This window comes from Ursus arctos, unplaced genomic scaffold, assembly GCF_023065955.2.
Source record: "Ursus arctos isolate Adak ecotype North America unplaced genomic scaffold, UrsArc2.0 scaffold_24, whole genome shotgun sequence".
NCBI classification, from domain to species: domain Eukaryota; kingdom Metazoa; phylum Chordata; class Mammalia; order Carnivora; family Ursidae; genus Ursus; species Ursus arctos.
In genome coordinates this window covers 21,464,757-21,489,566 of record NW_026622919.1, presented here as the reverse complement: position 1 = coordinate 21,489,566, position 24,810 = coordinate 21,464,757, and the positions used below count along the sequence as shown (strand labels likewise).

The following is a 24,810-nucleotide window of genomic DNA, read 5'->3' as shown; positions in this document are numbered from 1 at the left end:
AGGGCCACAGAAGTACTAGATCCTGCTAGGGATGGCTGAACGAGGCAGGGAAGGAAAAGAACTCTCAAGAGTCATTGGGTTTCTCCAAAGGGACCTGACCCCAACCCCAAAGGCCTCCCCTCGGGAAGTTCCCCTTTTCCCCCCACAGTGCCAGGCCTCTGTGGCCCAACAACGATGATGCTCCCGGGCTTCTTTCCCATTTTCCCCACCATTAGTAAGACCCTCTCCAGCAGCGCCCACTTCCGGCCCTCCGGCTGGGGCCCAAGGGCTTGGGGGCGGAGACTGAAGCGAAGGGGCGGGGCTGCATTCTACGCACAGCTCCATTCGCAGCAGGGGGCGGGCCCAGCGGCGGAAGTAGCGCCGCCGGGAGATCCTGTTCCGCTCGGAGGCGCTACCGGGGCTGCCCAGCCGAACTGCGGCTGGGGCCGGAAGACTCTGGGCGGTGGCTGACATGGAACAGGTGGGTACGGGGGAGGTCACTGGGGCCGGGTGGTACGAGCGCTGTGTCTTGTCAGCGGATTCCGCCTCCCTTCCCGGCGTCCGTTGTTGGTTCCGTCCGACCCTTCCCGCACGCGCCGCGTCCCAGGTTCCGCCCCCTTTCTCCGCTCCGCCTCGATCCGCCCCGGCGCGGGGTTCTGGGGGCTCCGGCGCTGACCCTCCGCAGCCCCGCCCACCCGAGAGCGCCCGGGGAGGGCGTCCCGGATCGCCCTCCAGAGCCTCGCTCTTCACTCTGAGGGGAGAGGCGAGGCACGACGTCTGGGTAGTGGGGGACGGGAGTTGGATATGGGCAGGGGTCAGGGGTTCTGAAAGAGGAGGAAAACATCTACACGTTCTGGTAGGTCTGCGTCTCACTGTCATCCGGTCTCCCCCAACTTCCTTTGAAAACGGCAGTGAATGACTTCCCTAACTGACATCAAAAGGGCCCTTTAAAGAATGCTTCTTGAGTTCTTAGAGGTGCATAACACCAGTGACACTCGTTCCTAATTGATATAATTGACACGCCCCTCCCCCTTGGCGTCCACGGTGTCTGGATCTCCTTATTCCTACTGTTCTGACAGTGGAAGTACCGTTTCCCATTCTCGTCTCTTGCCCAGCCCCCATTCTGTACATTAAATTTTGATGGTCTCATCCACTCTCATGGCTTCAGCTTTACACCACTTAGATACCCGAAAGGCACCCACATCGACCTCTTTCTTCAGCGCAGCCCCTCCCTGGAGCCCCAGACTTGGCCGTCCAGCTCCCAGTGGACAGCTGTACTTCAGCTGCAGCTCTCTTGAACTGCTCTTTCTCCCCTGCAAACGCATTCTTCCTCTGCCATCGCATCCCAGCGCGAGACTGGGAAATTATCTTACGCTTTCTCTTCTCCCTCAATTCCCACATCTGTGGGGTGACCCGATCCAGCTAACTTCCTGAACATGCTGGAAGCCTGGTCCTGGACCTCCATCTCTTCTGGTACCACCTTGATGTGTTTCTCACCAGGGTAACTGCAGTGGCTTCACAGCAACTTCCAATCATGGCTGCCTGCAACCCAGTCTCCAAACTAACTCTTATGATCCTTTTTTTTTTTTTTAAAGTAAACTCCTGACTGAGCCAGCCAGGTGCCATCCTTTTAAAACACAAGTCTCATAGCCTTACTTCCTTGCTTAAAACCCTTTGCTGGCTTCCCATTGTTTGTGAGCAAAAGCTGAATCCCTATCACAATTTACGGTGCTGTCTGGGTTCCGACCTCTTTCCTGCCAGTCTCCTGAGTGCGCCCTAAAGTCCAATAACATGGCGCTGCAGGATCTGCTTGCCCACACCTTGCGATTTTGTGTCTCCATGCCTTTGCACACCAGCCCCTCTGCCTGGGAAGACCCTTCTCCTCTTATCTGCCAGGCTACCTTCTACTTGTCTTTCTCAGTGCTCAGCTCAGACAGTACCACCTCTGGGTTGACTTCCTCCCCCAACCCCCCAAGATTTAAAACTTCCCCCTGCATCCCTGCAACACCCTGTCTATACTAGAACGGTGGTTAAGAATACAGACTCCCGAATCAGACTTTGTGGGTTCTGATACTGTTTATGACCTTGATGAAGAAAGTGCCTCAGTTTCCTCATTTGTAAAATGGAGGTAGCAATGTGCTACCTCATAGAGTTACTGTAAGGATTAGATGAAATAATGTATATGTAGGTTTAAATCAGTGAGCACATGAATGCTCAATCAATAAATATTAGCTGTTATTGCTTATATAAGAACGTTATAGAGCAGTGGTTGTGATTTTTAATTTCATAAATTGAGGATTGTTGATGTGGCTGACTTCTCATTCTGTCCCCGAGCCCCAAAGCCTGGCTTTTTGTCAATAAATGAAATGCTGGGGTGGAGGGTACGGGGATCACGATCTGGATTTATTGAATGAGGATTCAAGAATGAAAAAGACCCAGACCCGACGTTAGTCTGCTTAGGAAATGACTCTGGAAATCAATGAATGTTACATGGCAAGCATTACTTCTATAGAAATGTACACAGAGCTCTGGAAACCCATGGGAAAGAAGGGCCAAGAATGGCTTCTCAGAAGAGCTGACAATTAGCGAGGGACCTTAGGGCAAGAGGACGAACTTACCAGAGAGAGGCAGAGACCAGGGTAGACTCAGAGAATGGGCAGCTGGGTCCTCTGACCAGAGCCAGGGGGAGGGCTACGACGGGCAGGGGGTGGAGGCAGCCTCGTCCGCTGAGGTTGGGGACTCCTTTCCTCGCTTGGCCATGAGGAAGTGTCCCCTTGGTTTAAGAGCCTGTGGAGACCATGCCCAGGGTGGGGTCTGAAGGCCCCGGGCTGGTCAGCCTGCAAGCTTGTGGGCTGGGCCTATGCTTTAGACCAGAGTCTGGGCCCTTGCTCGTGCCATTTTGCCGGCCTGGAATGCTCTTCTTCCCTGCCTGTGAAACATGGGGATTCTTCAAGGCCTGGGTCAGATGGCTCCTCCTCTTTGTGGCTTTCCCAGCCTCACCCGCTGCAGCCCGGTCAGATGCTCCCTTCTGTGAGAGCCCACGGTCCATTGTTTGTTCCTCCCTGAAAGTGCTGATTACAGTGAGGCACGTGTTTTATGTCTGTGTTAGCCCCCCCCCAGCCGCGGAGCCCCTGAATATTCCCAGATGCTAGTGCAGGCTCCGCATTAAACTGAGCTCTCACACACCTAGACTGGGGAGGAGGTGTGGGTGAGACCAGGAAGCCTGTACATTTGTCACCTCGCATTTGTTCCCTCGAGTGGTAGAGATTGTTGGCTCCATTTTACAGATGAGAAAGCTGGGACTCGAGGGAAGTAACTTCAGTGTCACTCAGCAGGAACTTCAAGAACTGTCTCTTGACTCCAGGTCCACAGCTGTCTGAGCAACTGCCTCGGTACCCCAGGCCCCCCCTCCCCCCAAGGGACGGCTGCCACATCTGTAAGACAAGGGACAAGCAAGGCATCCCATCTGACCAGTTGTGTATCCTCGTGAACTTTTTCTGCCTGGGGAGAGGCTGACCGTGGCTTTTGTTTGGTCAGAGCTGGTGCTGGCAGGGGTCTGTGCTGAACCCCCTTTGGCCTGTGGAGCCTGCCCTTGAGTGGGCTGATAGGACTGAGATCTGTCCGGAACATGACTGGCCCTTTCCAGACTGACCTTGAGAACTTGACCTCCTTAGCTCCCAAGTTTTATCCAGTAGCACTAAGGGGGTGTGGGGCCTGACTCACCCGCCCCTGAGTAGGCAGGGATCGTGTAATCACAGAGCCAAGGCATCCCGGACATTTCACAGGGCCTGGCACGTGGCCGGGGCAGGGGGGCTGAGGAGACCTTAGTCTGTTAGGGTTTTTCAGTAAGCTATACGGTCAGAAGGTCCAGGCTGGAGGGGGCAGTGCACAGTGATGAATGTACTTTCTGTTTTGGGTTGACTCTTCCCCTTTCCACTTCTCCAGAAGGAAAGGAGAAACGGAGCCCGGTTTGTGTCCTCGTCTCCTTAAAGTCCTCCTTCTCTAGGGAATTTCCCAAACTCTCTGTCAGTGGGACAGGGTAGGGGCCAATAAGCCAACTGTGCCAGGGCTGATGGCCCCGGCTGCTGAGCCCTAAGTACAGTAGAGCCTGGCATGTGCCATCCTGGGTCAGCTCACTGAGGCCGGGGCCCATCTTTGCATCCGGCTGTGCATATGGGACCGTGTTTGGGCAGAGTGCCTTGCTGCACCTGCCTGGCCCAGGGCCTGCCTCTAACACCATATCCATAGCCCCTAATAGTGGTAATAGCTAGTTAATTACGCACGGACACTTTGCATGTGTTATTTCCAGTCCTTTCAGTAGCTCTGTGATCACTCTACTATCCCCATTTTATAGATAAGGAGACTGAGGTTCACAGAGACTCAGTGATTTAGTCACGGGCTCACAGCCTAGGAACGAATGGCCTTTGGCTTTTGAGTCCAGGTCTGATGCCCAGTCCCCAAACTCATGCCCTTTCCCCCGTTCCAGGGTGGACATTAGAGACCCACAGACCAGTTAACTTCCTGGACATGTGCCATGGCCAAGCACTGTGACCCAAGCCTAGAGGGCTCAAGGAAAGATGACTTTGAGTCTCAAGTGTAGGGCAGTGCTGAGCCAGAGTCCTGAGGGCTGGGGTTGGGGGAGCCTGGAAGGTGAGGCAGAGCTTTGCCCAGGAAGTGGCGTTTGAACTGGTCTCTGAAGAATTGGAGTTCTCTCCCAGGGGGGGAGGTCATTCCAGAATTCGAAAGTGGAGGGACGTGGAGGCACAGAAGGGAGACCTTCCGGCCATGGTGTGTCCTGGGAGCAGCCAGTGGTCAGGGGGGTATGAGGAAGGGGAGGAGGGTCAACCCCCATGGCAGGAGAGGAGTGCTGGGGTCTCTCCCAGGGAGCCCGTCCTTCTTTCTTCTTGACCTTTGCTGTCCGAGGAACTTAGCTTACGTCCAGTCTTCTCCCTGCAAGTTATTGCCCAGGAACAGGGAGGGGAGCAGTCAGCATGCCTGAGGCTGCCCAGGAAACCAGTTCCCTGGCCTGCTGGTGGGGAGGGAGCCTGGACTCTGCCTGAGGCGAGGCACCAGCAGAGGGCGGAGTCCAGCTCCGGAGAGACGGTCGGCCCTGGGAGGGCTGCTCCTTCAGGGTTGGGCGGGGCTGTGGACACCTGCGCTCAGGCTGCTGTAGGGAAGGGCGTAAATAGTTGTTCCACACTTTGCCTGAGTGTCTTCTGAGAGCCTGGTACCGCTGTGGGTGCTTGGTACACAGCATGGAGCAGAGTGGGGGGGGGGTTTCCTGCTCTTGTGAAGTTTGCAGTCCAGAAGGAGAAGACAGGCAGTAAATGCAGACCTGTAAACGTATACTATGTCTGGGGTGATAAGCTCTGTGAAGAACAATAAAGCAGGGAAGGGGATCAAGGGGGGGGCTAAATAGGGAGCTCAGGGAAGGCTTCTCCAAAGGGACATTTTCAGAGACCAGAATGGAGGGAGCGCTGCAGAGACCTGGGGGGGTGGGGACTTCAGACAGACAGGACAGCAGGTGCAAGGTTCCTGGGATGGGAGCATGCAGCATGCTTGATATGTCCAAGGAACAGAGAAGGACCAGTGTAGCTGGAGCAGAGGGTTCCCGGGGAAGAGGCTGAGGAGGAGGGGACTTGTAGGCCAGGATGGAGACTTCTGCCTTTGCTCGGGGTGAGCTAGAAGCCATTGGAAGTTTGCAGCATTGGGGAGGTGTGGCCTGACTTTTGCCAGGATCCCTCCGGCTGCTGTGTTGCGAACAGACTTGGGACGAGGACAAGGAGGTGGTCAGGAAGCTGCAGCAGGTGAGAGGAGGTGGTCTGGACAGGGTGACGGTAATAGTGGTCGTGGGCAGTGGGCGGATGCACTGGCTGAATTTTGAAGGAAGAGCCAATAAGATTTGCTGGTGGTATGGATGTGGAAGGGAGGGTGCTGAGCCCTCCACAGGCTCTCGCTGGGTGGCCGTAGAGCTCTTTGGGGTCTTTTGACACCTGGCTTCCTGGGCAGCAGAGGCCCTGGGGTCAGCTCTGCCCCATCCTGCCCGGGGAACCATGGGCAGGCCTCTCCAGCCTTTTGTCTCCTCCACCCCATCCTCACCTCCACAGCTCCTGGGGGGGGGGGCGTGAGGAATAAAGGAGGGGTGTCCGCAGGGGGCCACCACAGGCCACGCTAGACCACGTTTGTTTCTTCTGTGCTGGCTCCTCAGGATGGCTTGCAGTCCTGTGTTTTTTGGTTTTGGTTTTTGCTTTTTAAAGATTTTATTTATGTATTTGACAGAGAGGGAGAGTACAAGCGAGGGGTAGAGGGAGACAGGCAGTGGGAGAGGGAGAAACAGATTCTCCGCTAAGCAGGGAGCCTGATGCGGGGCTCGATCCTAGGACCCTGGGATCACAACCTGAGCTGAGGGCGGATGCTTAACAGACTGAGCCACCCAGGCGCCCTATAGTCCTGTTTGATCTGCTATCCTGCCCTCCCTGAACCAGCTCCCTCCCAGGCTGACCAGTGGCAGGACACAGGCCAAGGCCACCGTCTTCCACACCAAGAGCCTTGGCCTCCTGGCCATCTGTGGATTCTCCACTCACCTGGGCATTATAGGGCTGGCTTGACCCAGCACAGCCCCAGTCCTGGCCTGAAGCCATCTGACTGAGGCAGTCAGAGCCCACGACTATGTCTTCCCCTAAAGAAGAGACAGGGATGTCGTCCTAGCTGATCCTTATGCAGTGATCACTGTCAGGGACTGTTCCAGGCCACTGAATTTAATAAGGTGTGTAATCCTTATAACATCCCTAAGACATAGGTGCCGTTGTTATCCCCACTTTACAGAGGAGAAAACTGAGGCACAGAGAGGTTCAGCGATAGTAAAGCGGGAATCCAGAGTTTGAAACTTCTCTGGGCTTGGAGTCTAGTTCTTTCTCAGCTTTACTGATTCCTCCTGATTTGTACGGAGATAGGGACCCCCTGGGAAGCCTCCACAACCAGTGTGAGGCCAGTGCTCACATTTCCTGAGGCACACGGAGCGAGGGAGAGGTTGAGAGCCTGTGTCCACTGTCCCCTCGGCCTCGAGAGAAGGTTTGGAGAAGCCACACTGCCCAGAAATGTGGGTCATTTCTGGATATAGAGGAGACTTGGTCCCCCTACCGTGGGACCACTGAGCATAGCTTTGCAGAGTGAGCTCTAGCTGGACCTGGGCCCGTTGGGCCGGCTCTCTGTCGGAGGTCGGGGCCTGGGAAAGGGCAGGGAGCCTCCGAGGTGACCGTGGTAGCAGGAGCTGACGTCCGTGGAGCCTTTACTGTGTGGTGGCAGGCACTGTTCGCATGTATCACTGTGTCCTTTGATGCCCCAGATCGCGGCGTCAGGACAGGTGTCCCCAGTTTCCTGATAGCCTCTGAGGCTTGTCCATTGAGTATGTGGCATTGTTAAATTGTAGACTTGCCTCGGCCAGGGAGCGCCAGCTGGGAACTGCGGGCATTTGGGGTGCTGAGCCACAGAGGTGGCTGGAGCTTCTGGTCTGGGCTGTGACTGAGAGCTGGCAAGGACCCCATTTGTGCCCTGTGCCCTAAGAGCTGTGGAAATGGGGAACGGGGCGGGGGGGTGACTGCAGCGGGGCTGGGCACCAGCGGGGAGTGGTAGTTTTGGAGGCCGGTCCTGGCACTGCCCCTGAGAGCCTGTGCAGGGAGCCAGGACAGCCCCCGCTTCCTGCCGCCACCCCCAGCCTGGGAATTCACCTGTGCCTGGACAAGCCCTTCCTTCCTTCCTTCCTTCCTTCCTTCCTTCCTTCCTTCCTTCCTTCCTCCCTCCCTCCCTCCCTCCCTTCCTATTTATTTGTTTGAGAGAGCAAGTGAGTGAGAGAGCATGGTGGAGGGGAGGAGCAGACGCCCCGCCGAGCAGGGAACCGACGTTGGCGCTCCATCCTGGGACTTCAGGATCATGACCTGAGCCGAAGGCAGACACTCAACAAGCTGAGCCACCCAGGCGCCCAGACTTGGCCCATTTTATACCCAGACAGGGAACCTGGCTTAAGAGAGCTTGCCCTGGGTCACCTGGTGGAGGAATTCACATTTGAACCCAGGCCTTTTGGATGATTTCATGATATGTCGCTGTGGTGTATAAGCCCCCCAACACACACACAGGCGCACACAATTCCCCCCTTACCTGAATGGCCGCACCAGCCGTTCCCTCTCAACCACCACTGACCGAGCACCTGCCGTACTTCTTCCTGACACGTACAGACATGCCAGCCCTAGGAGGTAGCAATTAGTGTTGCTTTTTTTACTGTGGTAAAATATACGGAACATAAAATTTACCATTTTAACCTTTTTTTAAAAAAGGTTTTATTTATTTATTTACTTACTAGAGAGCAAGCGCGCGCGTGTGCGAGAGAGAGCATGGGGGGTGGGGGTGGAGGGAGAGGGAGGAGCAGCCTCTGCTGAGCGGGGAGCCCGATGCGGGGCTCGATCCCAGAACCTGGGATCACGACCTCAGCTGAAGGCAGACACTTAACCTACTGAGCCACCCAAGCGTCCCCTCATTTTAACCATTTTTAAGGGCATGGTTCCAAGGCATTAAGTGTTTTAATGTTGACTTAATTTTACGCATCTGAGGAAACCGGGTCTCAGAATGGCTGTTTGCACCAGATTGCACAGCTCGTAAGGGCAGACTGAGATTTGAACCCTGACCTCAGAGTCCAGCTCTCTTGCCACGATGTCAGCTGCCTACTGTTGTCTACCCTGGGTCTGGGACCCTAACCGAAAGCTCCTCTTGCAGTCTGGCCAGTACTGGCATTTCCTGAGGTAAGAGAAGGCCTGGCAGGCCCTGGCGGCCCATGCCCGCCTCTCCCCTTTGCTCCAGGAGCTGGAAGACCTGGAGTAATCCAGGGTGGATTGCCCCCTCCTTCTCACCCCTCTTTCCCTTGTCACCTGGGATGATCAGACCTCCAATTTCTTCACCCCCTTCCCCAAGCCTGAGCGGCTCATCTTCTCCTAAAACACACATCAAACGAGTGTCCAGTCTACAGCCAGCCCCAAGCGGACTCCTTCACCCCACACATGCTGTTCTACTCCCGACCGCTGGGCAGGTGTTGGGCGGGGCTGGGGGTGCTGCTCCCAGGAGCCAGGTGACAACCCTGCTGTCTCCAGCCCACAGCACTCATTCCTGCCTCCCCCTCAGCAGGATGGGGGGCACGGTGAGGTGGAGGCCAGCCCTCACAATTCTGCTGGCGGCTGCCACCTGCTGCTCCCAGGGCCAGGAGACCAGAGAACAAGTGCTTTGGGGACCGCTCAGGGCAGTTCCAGGCCAAGATGATTTCTACCTTGTAGACTGGCAGGCGGTCTGATGGAGCTCAGAGACGTTTTCACATCATCTGAGTGGGCAGATTTCAAACTGGACCCAAGGAGGTGCCCCTGGGGTGCCCCTGGGTTTGAGGACTGGCTGCCCAGGGGGGGCTCTCTGTGGCCACCTTTGGTGGCAGGACCCATAGCAGTACCGTTTTCATCTTTCGTCTCTATTAAGATTCCAAGTAAGGTTTGGTCCTCCCTCCCCTCCCCTTCCCTTCCCTTCCCTTCCTTTCCCCCTTCCCCTTTCCCTACCCTTCCCTTCCCTTCCCTTCCCTTCCTTTCCCCCTTCCCCTTTCCCTCCCCTACCCTTCCCTTCCTCTTCCTTCCTTCCTTTCCTTTCTTTAAATTTGTCTTACTTGAAGAAGGGGGTTTGGAAGAACCACTGACTTTTCCCCCCAGATAAAGAAATGGGGGCTTGGTGAGGACTTGCCCAGTTACTTGGGGTTAGTGGCTGCCCCAGGACTGGGGCTCAGGTCTTCATTCCTGACCGGGGCTCCTTCTACTCTGTAAGCTCTTGCTTCTTTGGATTCTGAGCAGCTTTCATGGTAGAGGGTGATTTAGAACCCCCCTCTCTCTGCCTCTTGGCCAGCTGCCCCCAGCCCTACTTCTGAGGCCCTGTGCCTGGCTCCCACTCACCCCTGTGTCTGCAGCTCTCCGGGGCTCCCCCAACACCTTTGCTCTCAGTCCCCATCTGCGTCTCTCGCTTCACCAAGGATGTCTGCATGTGTGAGTGTCGGTGCTGCTGCCGCTCCCAGGGCATCTCACACCAGGCTGCTGCCACCCGAGTCCTGTCCCCAGGGAGGGAGGAAGCCAGGGGAACGCCAGACAGACTTGGGAGCAGCCTGGGAGGAGGGAAGCCATAGCACCCTGCAGTGAAATCAAGAAGAGGGAGAGAAGCGGATAGGGAAGTTGACTGACACACACACACCACACACACACACACACACACACACACGGGACAAGGGAGGGTGAGACTGAGCTGATGGCAGTGGAGACAGACTCACAGATGGGAGAGACTTGGAGAAGAAGACCCATAAAGACAGACACAGGAGCGGGACACAGAGACGCAAAGATAGAGAGGTTGTTTGTGAGAGACAGGAAGGAGGAAGAGAAATGGAGACAGATCTGGCAGCAGACAAGAGGGCTGTTAGAGACAAGGAAATGTCACCCGCCCCGGAGCTGCGGCCCGATCACAGTGAGAGATGCGCTGAGCGCTCAGTCTGGCACCGGGTCCAGCTGATGGATGTTGGGGGGTCCCGTTGCCGGTGGCCTGTCACATCCGCTCTCTGACTGCCTCCTTCCAGAGCTGGGCCCGGCTTTCCTTCAGTGCCTCCAGATGAGCTGGGCATGGCAACCCCAAGAGTGTGCTGTTGGGGGGTGGCCTTGTGCGGATGCCTCTGCTGAGAGCAGTCTTCTCCTGTCCACTGGGCTTGCACGGAGCCAGAGGGATGGGCACACTGGCTTGCTCCGAATCCCCTGCCAGTCACAAATGGGGAGCTTGTTTGGGACCTGATAGATGGAGGGGCCCCAGAAGGTAGTAGACATAACAAAAGTATGAGGGGATAGCAGATCGGGATGGGTGGGGGGAGCCTGGGGTTAGGTCTTGCCTTCCCAGGATCAGAGAGCAACATCCAGGATTCCCCTCCCACCGGCCCCCAAACCTGCCTCCCGGTGCTGGCGTGAGAGAAGATTCAGGGAGACTCCGCCACAGCCCCGGAAGCGCGGGCACCGCCACCGCCACCCTGTGCCAGCTCCCTCTGACTCGGACTCAGCCTTTTCTCCCCCCACCCCCCCAGAACAGGGCCTCTGCAGGCTCTCTGCCGGCACGTTGCTGGAGCAGAGACCTAGGGTCTGCTGTGCGGCAGCGAGGACGTCCTCCGGGGCCCCCGACCTCCAGCATTCATAAGTTTCGGCCCCATGGTCACACAGGCAAGGGCTGGGTCAGCCCGTTCCCCCTTCAGTCTTAGCTGCTCCTTCTGTAAAGTGGAAGGCCCCATCCTGCCCTGTGTGGGCATGAAGCACAGCCGTGGGCCCGGGGCTCTGTGGGCCTAGAGCTCGGGCCTGGCCTCAGGCAGCGGCCGCTGCTTCTCTGTCACCGTTTGCCCCATGTCTCGGCTGCGTGGCGTGGAGCTGAGGACCAGGAGACCCTCTGGAGCGCCCAATAGTCAGCACCCCCCGGGGGGCCGGGCACTGCACTAGGTGCTCGGCGACAGCCGTCACCGGGCCAGGGAAAGCCCTGCACCGGGAGAGCTGGCAGAACGAGTAAGGCCCTGGCAGGTAGTGACAAGACCGGGGGCCTGGCCCTTTCTTAGAGCAAGACTGCTGCGCCTGGGGCGGGGGGGGGGGGGGCTCTGAGGAGGAGAGGACTTCGAGCTGCTTGTTGGAAGGGCTGGGGAGGGGAGAGCTAGGTGCAAGGCCCAGAGGCAGGACCCGGCTGTCACACTGAGGGACCCAAAAGAAGGCCAGAGTGGCGGTGGTGGTGAGCCCCGCCTGCCTCCTGAGAGGAGCCGTGGCAAGAGTGGCGGGCCGCACTGCAGGGCCTGGACTGGGGGCTCTGGAACGGCGGGCTGTGATCAGTGTTCGGAAACCCTTTCTCTGGCTGTTGCGAGGAGTGTCGCTGCAGGGTGAGAGAGGCAGCCTGGAGACTCACCCCCTAGGCTGGTTGTGGCGCCAGGGGAGAGGGTGGTAGTTGGGCCCGACGTGGGGGTGGTGGGGGTGCAGCTGGAGAGAAGGGACCAAGATGTCCTTCCTCCATACCCGCTGTCCCAGCGCAGAGCTCTCAGAGCCGCTGCTCTAGGAAGTCCCTCCCAGTTGCCATGGATTAGGGGGTGGGAGGGTAGGGCTGGCTGCTGGGAGGGAATGTGGCTTTGTGCTTGGCAAACAAAGAACAGAGCTTGGGGCCCTCTTCTCCTGGGGGTGGGGGCAGGCCGACAGGCTGTTGACAGCACCGGAGGCTGAACCACGGGGCTGGGCTTGGCAGGAGCAGGCTGTGCCCTCAAGCAGCGGGGAGGACCCCAGAGCCCTCCAAGGGTGAACCGTGGGGTGGTTGGGCTTTACAGGGGGTGGTGGTGAGGAGGAATGAGAGAGAGAGATGCCCAAAGCCCTCCAGCCCAGAAGTAGGGCTGCTGGAGAGAATGTGGGCTTAGAGGGCCCTGGGCTGCCCTGGGGTTGGCATATGAGAGGGGGCAGATACATTTGGGAGCAAACGGTGTCCCAGGGTGGGGAAGGAGGGGAATGGGACCTCCAAGCCCTCGACATGCGTGACCTGACCCAGCCCCCCCACCCCCCTGCATGCAGCCTTGCAGCTGAGGCCCCGCCTTCCCTGCCGTGAGGTGGGGGCCACCAGGATGAACAAACTGTCTGGGGAGCTGGCCCGCGACTTGGAGCGCAGCCTGCCCGCCGTGGCCTCCCTCGGCTCATCGCTGTCCCACAGCCAGGGCCTCTCCTCGCGCTTCCTCCCGCCCCCTCTGGAGAAGCGCCGCGCCATCTCCGATGTCCGCCGCACCTTCTGTCTCTTTGTCACCTTCGACCTGCTCTTCATCTCCCTGCTCTGGATCATTGAGCTGAACGTGAGTGGGCCCAAGGCTTGGGCGGGGGGTGGGGGTCTCCTGGGCCTTACTCTAGCGGTAGCAGCCGCACGGGAGGGTGGTCTCTCTGGCGGGGTGGAGTTCCCAGTAAAACAAAAAATGGGAAGGTAAGAATGGCCGTCCTCATCTGCCAAAGGAAAGGGAGCTCAGAGGGCTGGAGACATCGTCTAAGGTCCCTCAGCAAGTAGGTGAAGAAGGGCAGAGTTTGAACCCAGACCCTCAGGCTGCTGCGTTTACACTCTTGACCTCTGCGCCAGACTGCCCTCTAGTGGCCACTCCCGAGGAAGGCAGAGCGGGCCCAGTGGTTGTGGTCGTACTATAGAAACCTTCGCCTTCTTTCTGGCCTGTGTTGCTCTCTGGCTCCTTTCATTCATTCCTTCATTCATTCACTCCTTCAGCAGTTTTCGAACCCCTGACGTATCCCAGGCGCTGTGCTAAACGCAGAGGGTACAGTGCGGGGCGAACCAGTAAAAACTCCCAGTTTCTGGTGATTCTTAGCTCTCCCTCCCCATTTTGGACACAACGCCAGTGCCCCCCAGTTTGGCCTCTGCATGCTCGGTGAGATGCCGCTTAGCAGCCTGGAGAGAGTGAGTGAGCAAGAGAGGTCAGAGAGAGGGAGAGAGAGAAGCAGGCTCTCCGCTGAGCAGGGAGCCCGATGCGTGGCTCGATCCCAGGACCTTGGGATCATGACCTGAGCCAAAGGCAGATGCTTAACCATCTGAGCCACCCAGGTGCCCCAACAACATTTTTTTTTTAAGATCGATTTATTTGTGAGAGAGAGAGACACACACACACAGACAGAGACCAGGGGGAGGGGCAGAGAGAATCTCAAGCAGACTCTGAGCTGAGTGCAGAGCCCAACTTGGGGCTCCTTCCCACCACCCTGAGAGCACGACCCCGAGATCACGACCCAAGCCGAAACCAAGAGTCGGGTGCTCAACCAGCTGCGTCCCCCAGGCGCCCTGTGAGGCACTCTTCCTTCTGAAGGTCCCATCCAGCATTAAAGCAAGCACTAACAGTCACCCACAGCTCTCAGTCTATGTATACTTTCTTGCCAACAGACAGCTGAAAAAATTTTGATAATTTTACTTTTGAAATTATCTGGATGTCCTGGCTCTAATAGCTCAGCTGTCCTCGTGCGTACTTGGGAATTCTTACAAATCGAGAAAAGGCTGATCCCCAGTTTGTTTTCCGATGTAATGAAAAGTTCAGAAGGCTGGACTTAGCCATTAGTGGAGTTAGCCATCATGTTTCACTTGGTAGACACTCGATTAAAATGTGATTAATTTTTGGCTTTGTGGTTTTATTTTCATATTTTGGAGCATATATGTGTTTAGTTCTCGAACAGGCTGGGTGTTGCGCAGTGGATACAAAGGCCCCGGCGGGGTTACAGGAGCCATGCAGGGTCTTGTGGCCAGAGATGGCAGGGGCCCGGACTTGGCTCCCCTGAGTTAGGACGCCATCAGAGCCGGCATGTGTCCAGGCAGGGGGAGCCCTCTGAGGGGCTGCAGCTGCTAGGGATCAGAGGGGCTGTGGAGCCCAAGAGGGGGCAAGAGGAGTAAGAGGAGGACCAGTGTGGTGGGTGGTGCATGAGACTCCATGGGGCTCCGGGTGGTCTTGAGGTCAAGGCACACGGTGGGGATGTGCAGGGGCATTTCCGTGTCAATGAGGGGGCTGCCCAGACTGCTGGCTTCTGCTCTAAGCACCAGAATCATTTAGGAGCTCTATAAAAATTCCAGATGCTCAGCTCACTCTGAGATTCGGACTCAGTGGTCTGAACATCTGTATCTTAATAAGCACCCACCACACACACCTGCCAGAGATTAGAAGCTCCCGTCTAGGTGGTCGTGAAGGGTCTTCACTTTTCAGGCTCCTGGGCTGCACTCCCCAGAGTCCTCTTGTGTCCTCCCTTCTTCGGGGGGCTGGCAGAAGCCAAGGCCTGCCACCCCATTCCTCCTGAGAAGTCAGGCTGCAGTCTGGCTCTCGGTATCCGTCCAGATCCTCTTCCTCCCCAGCCAAGGTGTCAGGAGTCCTATTGGAAATGTATGGGTGGCTGGGGCAGGGACGGGGGTGAGGACGAGTCTGCTCACTCTGTTTCTGTTGCTAGCCCTTCTTTCTAGCAGCGTGATGGATTTTGCCCATTAAGCACAAACCTAATCAATTGATTTGCCACCTGGGGCTCCGTCTGACACCACTGCCCACCCCCGGTCCCCGTCACCCCAGATGGATGGTTGGCTGGGAAGATGGAGCACTGTAGTGGAGAGGGAGATGAGATTATGTGAGAGGCAGGCTCCCAGCACCCAGTCAGCCAGCCCTACCTGCCCGCATGGAGCCTGTTGCCTCCCCTGCACAGCCCCAAAGCCCTCCAAGCCTCCTCCTCCCTGGGCAGTGTGCCCACAAGTGTCAGTGCTGGAGCCAGGCCCTGCCGTCTGGGTTGCCTGGGTGCTTGGAGAAATGGTATTAGCGCTGGGGTCTCAGGCCCTTGGCTGAGCTCCCTTGGTGCTTTGGGACCCTCCTTGGACAGTGGCTTATCATCTCCAGATTCCATATTCCCCCTGCCTCCTCCCCATTCCCAGAGGTGAGGGCACCCCTGGGGACTTGGTTCTGCCTGCAGAGCCGTTTGTATCTCCCTCTTCCAGACCAACACAGGCATCCGGAAGAACCTGGAGCAGGAGATCATCCACTACAACTTTAAAACTTCCTTCTTTGACATCTTTGTGAGTGGCCTTAGGGAGGGGGTCCTGGGGGCAGAGATGGTGCAGGGATGTGACTCTGGCTGGATTCTCTTCTGAGAATCTAGTCTGATTGGGGAGACTTGACTCCCATGCTCAGGGGGCCCTCATGTATTCGGAAAGTTCCCAATCAATGCCCTCCCTTCAGAGAGCCTCAAGTGTGAGGGGGAAGAGTAGACCTGTGTCCAAGAAGGTCACACCTAAGCCATCCCCCAAGAAGCACTGACTCAGCCATTCTCTCCGAGGCATCACACCCACGTAGAGGGAACCTGGGGGAGTGGGACAGGAGGGGGAGGTCAGCCTTCAGCTGGAGCAGGAGGCATTGGCTTGCTGTGATGGTGTGTGTGTCCTCTGTCCCCGACACCCCCCCCACCACCAGGTCTTGGCCTTCTTCCGCTTCTCGGGACTGCTCCTGGGCTACGCTGTGCTGCGGCTCCGGCACTGGTGGGTGATTGCGGTAAGATGCCCCTCTCCCAGCAGCTCGAGGGCCCGGGCCGGGCTGGTGTGAGGGACAGTGTGGAGGAAGACTCACTCCCCAGCCCGTTTCCCTCTCTCCCTCCTTCCCTCCCCGGGCAGGTCACCACGCTGGTGTCCAGTGCATTCCTCATCGTCAAGGTCATTCTCTCCGAGGTCAGTGGCTCAGGGTCAGACCGGCCTCTAGCCGGAGGGATGGGCTTCTCCTAAGAAGGGACCCTTTCTCTGATTTGGGGCGTCTGTCCCTGTTAGGTTGGGATGAGGGGAAACCCTGTTTTTGGTATTTCCAAGGACTCATCCTCACTGGCTTCCTCCCCCTGCCCCTCTGCAGTCCCAAGAACAAAAAGTTCTTCTGCCTGTCTGGCTTCAGTTTATCCTGCTGCAGAGCTCATTAATCCGCCTCAGATACACATGCCACAGAGGGGCCCCAGGCAGCTGGTCCCAGGAGTGGGGTGTATGCCAGAGTTGGGAGCCCCAAGAGGGGACTCAGTGTTTGGGGTGACCCCCTGCTGTGGAGCTCAGCCCCCTCCCTCCACAGCTGCTCAGCAAAGGGGCGTTCGGCTACCTGCTCCCTATCGTCTCCTTTGTCCTTGCCTGGCTGGAGACGTGGTTCCTTGACTTCAAAGTCCTACCACAGGAGGCCGAGGAGGAGCGATGTGAGTCCTGGGGAAGGGGTGCAGGGAGGGTCATCGCAGCCCCAAGAGAGGAGAGTTTCGGGCATGAGAGCCAGTTCTGAGCTATCTTGCCAACTCTGAACAGCCTCCCAGAGGCTAAGGGTGAGCTTGGAGTGGGGGGACCCCAGGCTGCTAAGGCATGACTGCCCATGTCTGCTCCCCTAGGGTATCTTGCTGCCCAGGCTGCTGTCGCCCGTGGACCCCTCCTCTTCTCTGGCGCTCTCTCCGAGGGCCAGTTCTATTCACCCCCAGAATCCTTTGCAGGTGAGGGCTGGTGGGGTGGGAAACTCCTTCAGCGAGGGTCTTTATGAGGAGTGGGTTGGCTGTGTCTGTTCGTTCTGTTCCTTCCATCAGCTCCCTGGGAAAAGCGAGTGCCCCCCTCCCTGTCTCCCCGCAGTCTTGTACCCGCTGCCGCCTCACAGCCTGTCCCCACACCTTCCTGTTGTCATCTGTGCTTGTTTTCCACAGGGTCTGACAATGAATCTGATGAAGACGTTGGGAAGAAAAGCTTCTCTGACCAGGTATTTGGCTGCCTGCCCCCACCCGACCTTTGGAGTGGGCACCCTGGAGAGGGTGCCAGTGCTGGGCTCAGCCAGGGTGGGGACGGGCCTCCCTGAAGAGGCTGGACCTCAGGCGGCCCGAATGCGTCTGTCAGTGCAGTGCGCACCTGTCAGTGCGCACCTGTGTGTCTGTCCCACCGTCAGTCAGGCCGCTGGGCCGCCTCACACCTGGGTCCCAGGGGGGAGCGGCCTCGGCCACAGCACCTGGGGACCCCACAGGGCCCGAGAGACCAACCCAGACTCCATGTGTATGGAGTATCTGGAGAAAGAACTGGCCACGAACAGGGTGGCGGGCCCCAGGCTGATGCCTTCCTGCCTCTCCTCCCGGGCCAGGAACGGGAGTACATCCATCAGGGGAAGGAGGCCATGGCGGTGGTGGACCAGATCTTGGCCCAGGAGGAGAACTGGAAGTTTGAGAAGAACAATGTAAGAAAGTTCTCTCCCACCTGACCTGCCCATGTGTGTTGAGAATTTTTGCTTGCTTTTCTGAGACCTGCGAAGCCCGAGGATGGCCTGGGTTGGAACCATTTTCCTGTGCCAGGAGAGGGGGCTGGGCCCTGGGGTCGCCACTTGGCAGGGGGTGGGGCCGGATTGGATGTTTCCACCGTGCCTTCCCCCTGCTGCCCTGCCCGGTGCCCATGCTCCCTGCTGCTCTCCTCGCTCAGCTCCGGCTTCGGAGGGGAAGCCAGGCTTCGGCCCTGTGTCCGGTGTATTGTTTCATGAGCAAGACATTATCTAAAGCAATGGCCGTGAGCTTGGAGAACGGGGGACGCGTCCCCGTCTCTCTGTGTGGCCAGGCCCTCTGGCAGCCCTGGCCGGCCTGGAGACACGGCTCTTCGCGGTCGTAGCTGCACTGTGCTTCTGTCCTTTGACTTGACATCAGAAGCCTTTCTTTCCTCGTTGCTGGACGTTTGTCAGAACCACTGTTTGTTAATGGCTGCCTGAATATCGCCAAACTCCTGGAGTTCTCCACTCTCAGCTGTTACGAAGCTGTTCAGTCGGGGCGCCCATTCCTTCACCACCAGCCCCCTCCACGGCCCCCCCCGCCCCCCGCCCACCTCCCTGTCCCCCTCCTATCTCTGCCGTAGGAATACGGGGACACCGTGTACACCATCGAGGTTCCCTTTCACGGCAAGACATTCATCCTGAAGGTGAGCGAGGGAAGCAGGTGTCCCGGGGGCCCTGGAGTCTGCTGCTCTGAGGTTTCGGGAAGGGGCCGAGGGGCTCCCGCGGGTTTCTCCCCACCAGGAGGGAAGGGCGGCTGTGCCCAGGCACGTGCGGCCCCGCCCAGCCCTCTGGCCGCCCTGCGCAGACCTTCCTGCCCTGCCCCGCCGAGCTGGTGTACCAGGAGGTGATCCTGCAGCCCGAGAGGATGGTGCTGTGGAACAAGACCGTGACCGCCTGCCAGGTGAGCTGATGCAGGGGCCCCGCCGGGCCACCTCTCAGCGCGGGGGCACAAGGCCGTGGCGGGTTAGGTGCAGTCACACCCCGGCACGACCAGTTACCCCTGGGGGCCCGGGGCATGTCATCGAACGGCTCTGTGCCTCAGTTTCCCTGTCTGTAAAATGGGGTTGATGGTAATGGCGCCTCCTGGAGAGGGAGCACGCAGGCAGCGCCCGGCCCAGGGCCTGGGAGTGGCTCTTCGTAAAGGGACCTGGGCAGAGAGGAGGTTGGTCTGGGGGTTCCCTGAGGTGCTGGGGCCCTGTCCCTGGGGCGGCCCTGGGCTGGGCTATAGCTCACATCTCCCCTGATGGCCTTTAGATCCTGCAGCGAGTCGAGGACAACACCCTCATCTCCTACGATGTCTCTTCGGGGGCCGCGGGCGGGGTGGTCTCCCCCAGGTGAGCGCCACCGAGCCCCTCCTCTCAGGCACGCCTCCTGCCCTTGGATCTTGGGCTTGGCTCCCAGCTCCCGGTCTAACCCTCCCGCCCCCAGGGACTTCGTGAACGTGCGGCGCATTGAGCGGCGCAGAGACAGATACCTGTCCTCGGGCATCGCCACCACGCACTGCGCCAAGCCCCCGACACACAAATACGTGAGGTGAGCCTTGCCCTGCCCGGTCGTCCCGGCTGGCCCCTCCCCTGGTGGCCCTGCGGGCAGGGTAGGGCACAGCTTGGACAGCTGGGCGCTTTCTCCCGCCATGGCCGCCTTCCTGTCCCCTGTCCTGTGGGCCCTGCCCCTCCCAGCCCCTAGTCCTGCTAATCTCTACCTCCTGGGGCCTGGGGGACTGAGGGCTGGAAGCGCACTGCCCAGGCCGGAGGGCAGCTCCAGGGGTAGCCCAAGGTTAGGGAGCAGTCCAGGGAGAGGGGCTGGGAGCCACGGGGTGGCGCTGGTCCAGGCGACCTGAGCAGCAGGCCCTGTGTTCTGGAGCTTTACCTCCCTGTGGGTAGAGTTGGTCTCCGCAGCCTTGCCTCTCCTGGGACTGCTCAGAAGTCTTCCTGCCGCCTGTCCCGTGGCATCGTCCCGTTCTCCTGCTGTCTCACCTGAGACCCCAGGGCTGCAGGCGGCCTCCTCCCCGAGTCCCCGCTCTCCCCATCCTTCCTGGGGTTCCACGGAGAGTACTGGGTGTTGAATACGAGATGTGACACACCAGACTCCAGGGTGACGAGCTGGCTTCTTTCTGCGCGCCAACTTCCTTATCTGTGGAGTGGGCTTGAGGTGCTCAGTGGAGCTGTGGGGACACTGACCCGGGATGGGAGGTGCCCTGCCCTCCTCCTGGGAAGGCGCCCCCTCCTGGAGCCCCCCAGCACCGCACTGCTCCCCAGTCGGGCAGGGGTGAGAAATGCGTGCACAGCCCCCCCCACCATCCCGGCCCGAGCTGACCGAGAATCCCTGCCCAGAGAGGGTGACGGCTGCCGCTGGGGGTGCGCAGACATCAGCAGGCTGTAGAAGGGGGAGCTGAGCATCACAGGGTGCGGGTGGAGGGCCGTCATCTGTGGCTTGGGGACACACCCGTTCTGGGCCCTGCTCAGGCAGAGTGGCAGTTGCTAGACCAGTAGCTCCCTTCCCTCTTTCACCCCAGTCCAGGATGGGCCAAGAATGGGGTGTGGGGTCAGGTCGGAGGCCTTGTCTGGCTCCAGGGTGCCCCCTAATGGTGCTTTTCTCGTAGGGGTGAGAATGGTCCTGGGGGCTTCATCGTGCTCAAGTCAGCCAGCAACCCCCGAGTCTGCACCTTCATCTGGGTCCTTAATACAGATCTCAAGGTGGGGGTGCTGGGGCTGTAAGGCTGGCCCTGGTCCAGTAGAGGGGACTCTGCTGGGGGGCCTTGGGGTGGGGTCTCCTGTCATGCTCCGGACCTCACCTGTTCTGCCTATCTTGCGCTAAAATTGGGGGCCGGGTCAAGATGGCCTCCTGAGTTGCTGGAGGGCCTGCACGCCCCCTTACCTCTTGACTCTCGAGGCCCCGAGAGCGGTGGCTGGCTGCGAAGCCAGCCCCTCCGAGGTCTGTTTGCGTGGCCAGTGCCAAGGGCCAGCACAGCGTGTTCTTTCTGCCGGGGGCGAGGGGGAGAGGGTGGCTTAGGCCGCATTCCAGAGCCGCACCTGCACCCGCTGCTCTGACCCGGGGTACCCCCCGCCCCCGCCGGCGCCCGTGGCGGAGGGGGGAGCCCCTGCTGAGGGCAGGCCATCCCAGAACTTCTTCGCCCCTTCCCGCAGGGCCGCCTGCCCCGGTACGTCATCCACCAGAGCCTCGCGGCCGCCATGTTCGAGTTTGCCTTTCACCTGCGGCAGCGGGTCGGAGAGCTGGGGGCCCGGGCGTAACCGTGCCTCTCGCCACCCTGCAGGCCAGGGTCCTGTCACCACAGCCTTCAGAGCCAGAGAGGGGGCCAGTGGGGCTGCCCGCTGCCCACAGAGGACCTGGCCTCAAGCAGTGGGGGGGAGGAAGTTTCCTCCTGTGGCAGCACCTCGGCCGCAAGCTGCCACCGTCTGCCGTGCTTCGCTGTGCCCGGGGGGTCGCGGCCGTGAGCAGGTCGTGCGGTCGGGCCTCTGGACTCCGGGGCTCTGCGGCCACGGCGAGTGGGGTCTCCCCTGCCGACGTTTACACAGTGACTGGCCCTGCCTCCCGGAGGACGAGATCCACGGTGCCCTGCCTAGCGGGGCAGGGTCTGGAACGGGCGCGGCGGACTCGGCGGGGGAGCGCCAGGGTCCTGAGCAGGACAGAGGTCGGGGCGGCCTGGTCCGCAGAGTGGAGGTGCAGGAGCCCCTTTGCCTGCTCTCTCATCCTGGTTTTTCAGGATTATTTAAAGGGTCTGGGACCTTTGCCCACACGCACTTGCTGGGGAGCGGGTGACAGTGGGGGGGGGGTGCTGGCAGCCAACCTCTGCCGCTCCCAGGTTCTCTCCCTCCCCACATTCCTTGGGGACCTTTGTGATTTGAGCCAATTATTAAAAATGAACTCAAAAAAAAAAAAAAAAAAAGCAGCCCCTCCTGCCTGGTCTCTTGAGGGAAGAGGTGGGGACAGAGCCAGACATGTCACACACCCTCTCACACCCTTCCAGAGCCAGCGGGAGGGCAGAGCAAGTGGGGACCCCGTTCCAGGAACCCCCTGCTTTCCTGACTGGTCCAGCTGGACAGATGATTGGTCAGAGAAAAATGCCCCACCCCCCAGCCAGGCCTCCTGTGAGGGAAGGTCAGTGGAAGGTCTCCTGCCCAGGAATTGGGGGGAGGCAGCATCCGTGGCAGGCCTTGACTGTCCTTGGGGTCCCACAGCCGGCCTGGGGGTGGGGCCTGCGCTTCTGGGAGGTACCTCTGGGATTTCTGTCTCTCTGGCTCCACTCGCCTGCCCCCTCTGTCCCCGCACACTCACTAGGGGTGGCATAGCTTCGGATCTCGGGCAAGGGTCAGAGCATTGCAGGGGCCACTGCCATCCCTGCCCTCTCTCTCTGTCCCTGCCTGCAGCCTCCCGAGGGGGGGCAGCTTGCATCAAGGCAAGGCGGGGTGTGTGTGGGGGGTCCTATCTCGGTCCTGGCTAGGTGTGTGACCCTGGGCAGGTCTACCGCGCTGGGCCTTCATTTCCTACTTTGTCAAAATGAGACTTGTTCTGTCGTAGGGCTGTCCTAAGATTAAGACGAGAATCAGGGCTAGTGCCTCAGTGATCAGGAGGATACAGTTCCACCCCAGGGGGGCACCCACAGGCCTTACCAGCTGCCAGGTGCTCAGCCGTTCCTGCAAGGTCCTCGTCTCCGCTCCCGTGCAGCCTCTTCCGGCGCCCTCTGTGTGTCCACTCGGATGCCCCCATCCCTCCCCCCCCATGCCCAGCGCCCTGCATGCCAGCTTCCTGCAGCAAGAGTTGCCCCCCTTGGGTACTGGGCTTTCCCAGCAGCTGTCCTGCTCCCCTGCTCCCCTTGAATGAGATCTAGGCACCCCCCCGGGGGGGGGGCACAGTGGAGCTGCTCAGATCGTTCTGGCAGAAAATGGGGCCCAGAGTCCGGTGGAGGTTGCCCTGTGGCCACGGAGGCTATCTATGGCTGATTTGGGGGCACAGCCGGATCTGACTCTACCACTCATCAGAGCCCCTAGATTCGCATCGCATCGCACCTGCCTTGGGGTGTTGCTGGGGCTAGAGCCGGGGGCTGCCTCCCACACCTGCTCTTTCCACCCTGAGTAGCCTGACTTGGGAAACCACTTCTGTGACCACTGGCCACCGGAAAAGAAAACGTCTGGCAAAGGCTCATGTCCAGGGTCCCAGGTGTGGAGCTAACCAAGGCATTTCCTGCCGGTGCGGTGGTGGCCATCGAGGACCAGGTCTTGGTGCAGATACCGGGGGCTCTGCCCTTGATCCCAGGCAGAGGAGAGCCGTGAGGGGCAGGACCTGATGGCCTGGTACAGAGCCCAGAGTGGGCCTCGATTCCTGCCACTGCGTGCTCTGTTTACAGACAGGCCGCTGTCCTCCCTAGGCGAGAGGGAAGGGGTGGGGCAGAGCACAAATGCCAAGGTGGCACGAGGCTGGGCATGTGCCTGGTCTCAGACAGCGTCTAAGGAGCATCACGCACCTGGAGGTGTCACTCTGAGGACCTTTGGCTCCACTGGAGCATCTTAATCTCTTGAGAAGCTGACTGCTGACCCCAGGCGGCGGCTAGAGTCCAGGGACCCCCCACCCCCGCCCTGGGCCCAGAGTCCCCCATCCGTGAGCCTTGGCTCTGCTTATAGCATCTGACGCCAGAGGGGCTGAAAATAGCCCCTGGAGGAGGTGGAGGAGGGGGCTATTTAAAGGGCCTGGGAGGAGCAGAGCTGAGAGCCAGTGAGCACCGACCATGGCCACTGCAGAGCTGAGCTGCCAGGTGTCTGAGGAGGACCGCGAGCGGCGAGAAGCCTTCTGGGCTGAATGGAAGGATCTGACGCTGTCCACACGGCCTGAGGAGGGGTGAGTGCCATGCAGCTGGGAGTCCCTCTCCTCTAGAACACCCCTCCTGAGCCTCAAGAGGCCAGAGCCCAAAGCCCTGCAGAAGTTTCTGGGGTAGGGACAAGGAGAAGGCCCAGGGGGGAGAGTGGAGTCACCCCTTCTGCACCCCAGGTCCTGGCAAGCCCCAGGAGCCCCCTGCCCAGCTCGTGACTGGAGGGTAGCAGATTTCAGGAGCTCAGTGTCCCCTTGCCCTCTCCTCCCCAGTTGCTCTCTGCACGAGGAGGACACCCAGCGGCACGAGACCTACCACCAGCAGGGCCAGTGCCAGGCCCTGGTGCAGCACTCCCCCTGGTTGGTGATGCGTATGGGTATCCTCGGCCGTGGGCTGCAGGAGTACCTGCTGCCTTACCAGCGGGTGCTGCCACTGCCCATCTTCACCCCCGCCAAGATGGGTGCCACCAAGGAGGAGCGCGAGGACACCCCCATCCAGCTGCAGGAGCTGCTGGCGCTGGAGACAGCCCTGGGTGGCCAGTGTATGGACCGCCAAGACGTGGCCGAGATCACCAAGCAGCTGCCTCCTGTGGTGCCTGTCAGCAAGCCCGGGGCCCTGCATCGCTCCCTGTCCCGCTCCATGTCCCAGGAAGCACAGAGAGGCTGAGAGGGACGGTGACTTGGGCTCCACCGCGCCTGCCGTGGGTTGGGCCCTTCCTGGCTAGGACCATGGAGGGGAGCTGCTGGCCATGGATGCTTTGTAGTTTGCCCAGAGTTGGGGGCTAGGGGAGGAGGGAGCCAGAGGCCAGGATGCCTGGGTCCCCTGAGTTCCCAAAGGGAGGGGAGCAAAGACAGTGGGCACTAAGGGTAGAGAGCTGGGGGCCAGCACAGCCAAGCACCCCCGGCCCGAGGAGAAGGGACAAAAGATGCTGGTGAGGACAGAGGTCCCTGAGGGGAGTGACCCTGGTCCAGGCTCCAGCTGCAGAGAAGGGTGAGGAAAAGTGTAAGGGGATCTGGAATGCTCTAGGAAGGAGGCTTGGAGGAGACCGGAGTGAGGGGGACGTGAAGAGGGCAGAGGCAGAGTGGAGCCCCCAGCATCCTCTGTTAGCGCTGCAATAAACGCTCAATTGTGTTCCAGA

General features: G+C 59.5%; 2 protein-coding genes across 3 annotated transcripts; both read left to right on the top strand.

Annotated features, from left to right (window-relative positions):
• The first annotated feature begins 331 nt into the window (after positions 1 to 331).
• STARD3 (StAR related lipid transfer domain containing 3) lies at positions 332 to 21,755 on the top strand. 2 transcript variants are annotated; one of them, XM_026512948.4, is made up of 15 exons: positions 332 to 460; positions 12,612 to 12,883; positions 15,541 to 15,618; positions 16,013 to 16,090; positions 16,210 to 16,263; positions 16,646 to 16,763; positions 16,947 to 17,045; positions 17,250 to 17,302; positions 17,675 to 17,767; positions 18,430 to 18,492; positions 18,654 to 18,749; positions 19,103 to 19,182; positions 19,277 to 19,381; positions 20,451 to 20,544; positions 20,995 to 21,755. In XM_026512948.4, the coding sequence occupies exons 2-15, from the start codon at positions 12,662 to 12,664 to the stop codon at positions 21,097 to 21,099; spliced, it is 1,338 nt and encodes a 445-aa protein (XP_026368733.2). In that variant the 5' UTR covers positions 332 to 460; positions 12,612 to 12,661; the 3' UTR covers positions 21,100 to 21,755. The 2 variants fall into 2 exon arrangements, with proteins under 2 accessions (XP_026368733.2, XP_044245201.2); XM_044389266.3 differs by lacking the exon at positions 16,646 to 16,763 and having other exon boundaries at positions 346 to 460; positions 16,173 to 16,263.
• Positions 21,755 to 24,810, top strand: TCAP (titin-cap). The gene is made up of 2 exons (XM_026512949.4): positions 21,755 to 23,701; positions 23,945 to 24,810. The coding sequence occupies exons 1-2, from the start codon at positions 23,592 to 23,594 to the stop codon at positions 24,336 to 24,338; spliced, it is 504 nt and encodes a 167-aa protein (XP_026368734.1). The 5' UTR covers positions 21,755 to 23,591; the 3' UTR covers positions 24,339 to 24,810.

Excerpts from the sequence above, each read along its gene's own strand:
- STARD3 (XM_026512948.4), top strand. The coding sequence starts at position 12,662 with ATGAACAAACTGTCTGGGGAGCTGGCCCGCGACTTGGAGCGCAGCCTG. Across the intron at positions 16,091-16,209 it reads GGCACTGGTGGGTGATTGCG|GTCACCACGCTGGTGTCCAG; the intron begins GTAAGATGCCCC and ends CTCCCCGGGCAG. Across the intron at positions 17,046-17,249 it reads ACCCCCAGAATCCTTTGCAG|GGTCTGACAATGAATCTGAT; the intron begins GTGAGGGCTGGT and ends TGTTTTCCACAG.
- TCAP (XM_026512949.4), top strand. The coding sequence starts at position 23,592 with ATGGCCACTGCAGAGCTGAGCTGCCAGGTGTCTGAGGAGGACCGCGAG. Across the intron at positions 23,702-23,944 it reads TCCACACGGCCTGAGGAGGG|TTGCTCTCTGCACGAGGAGG; the intron begins GTGAGTGCCATG and ends TCTCCTCCCCAG.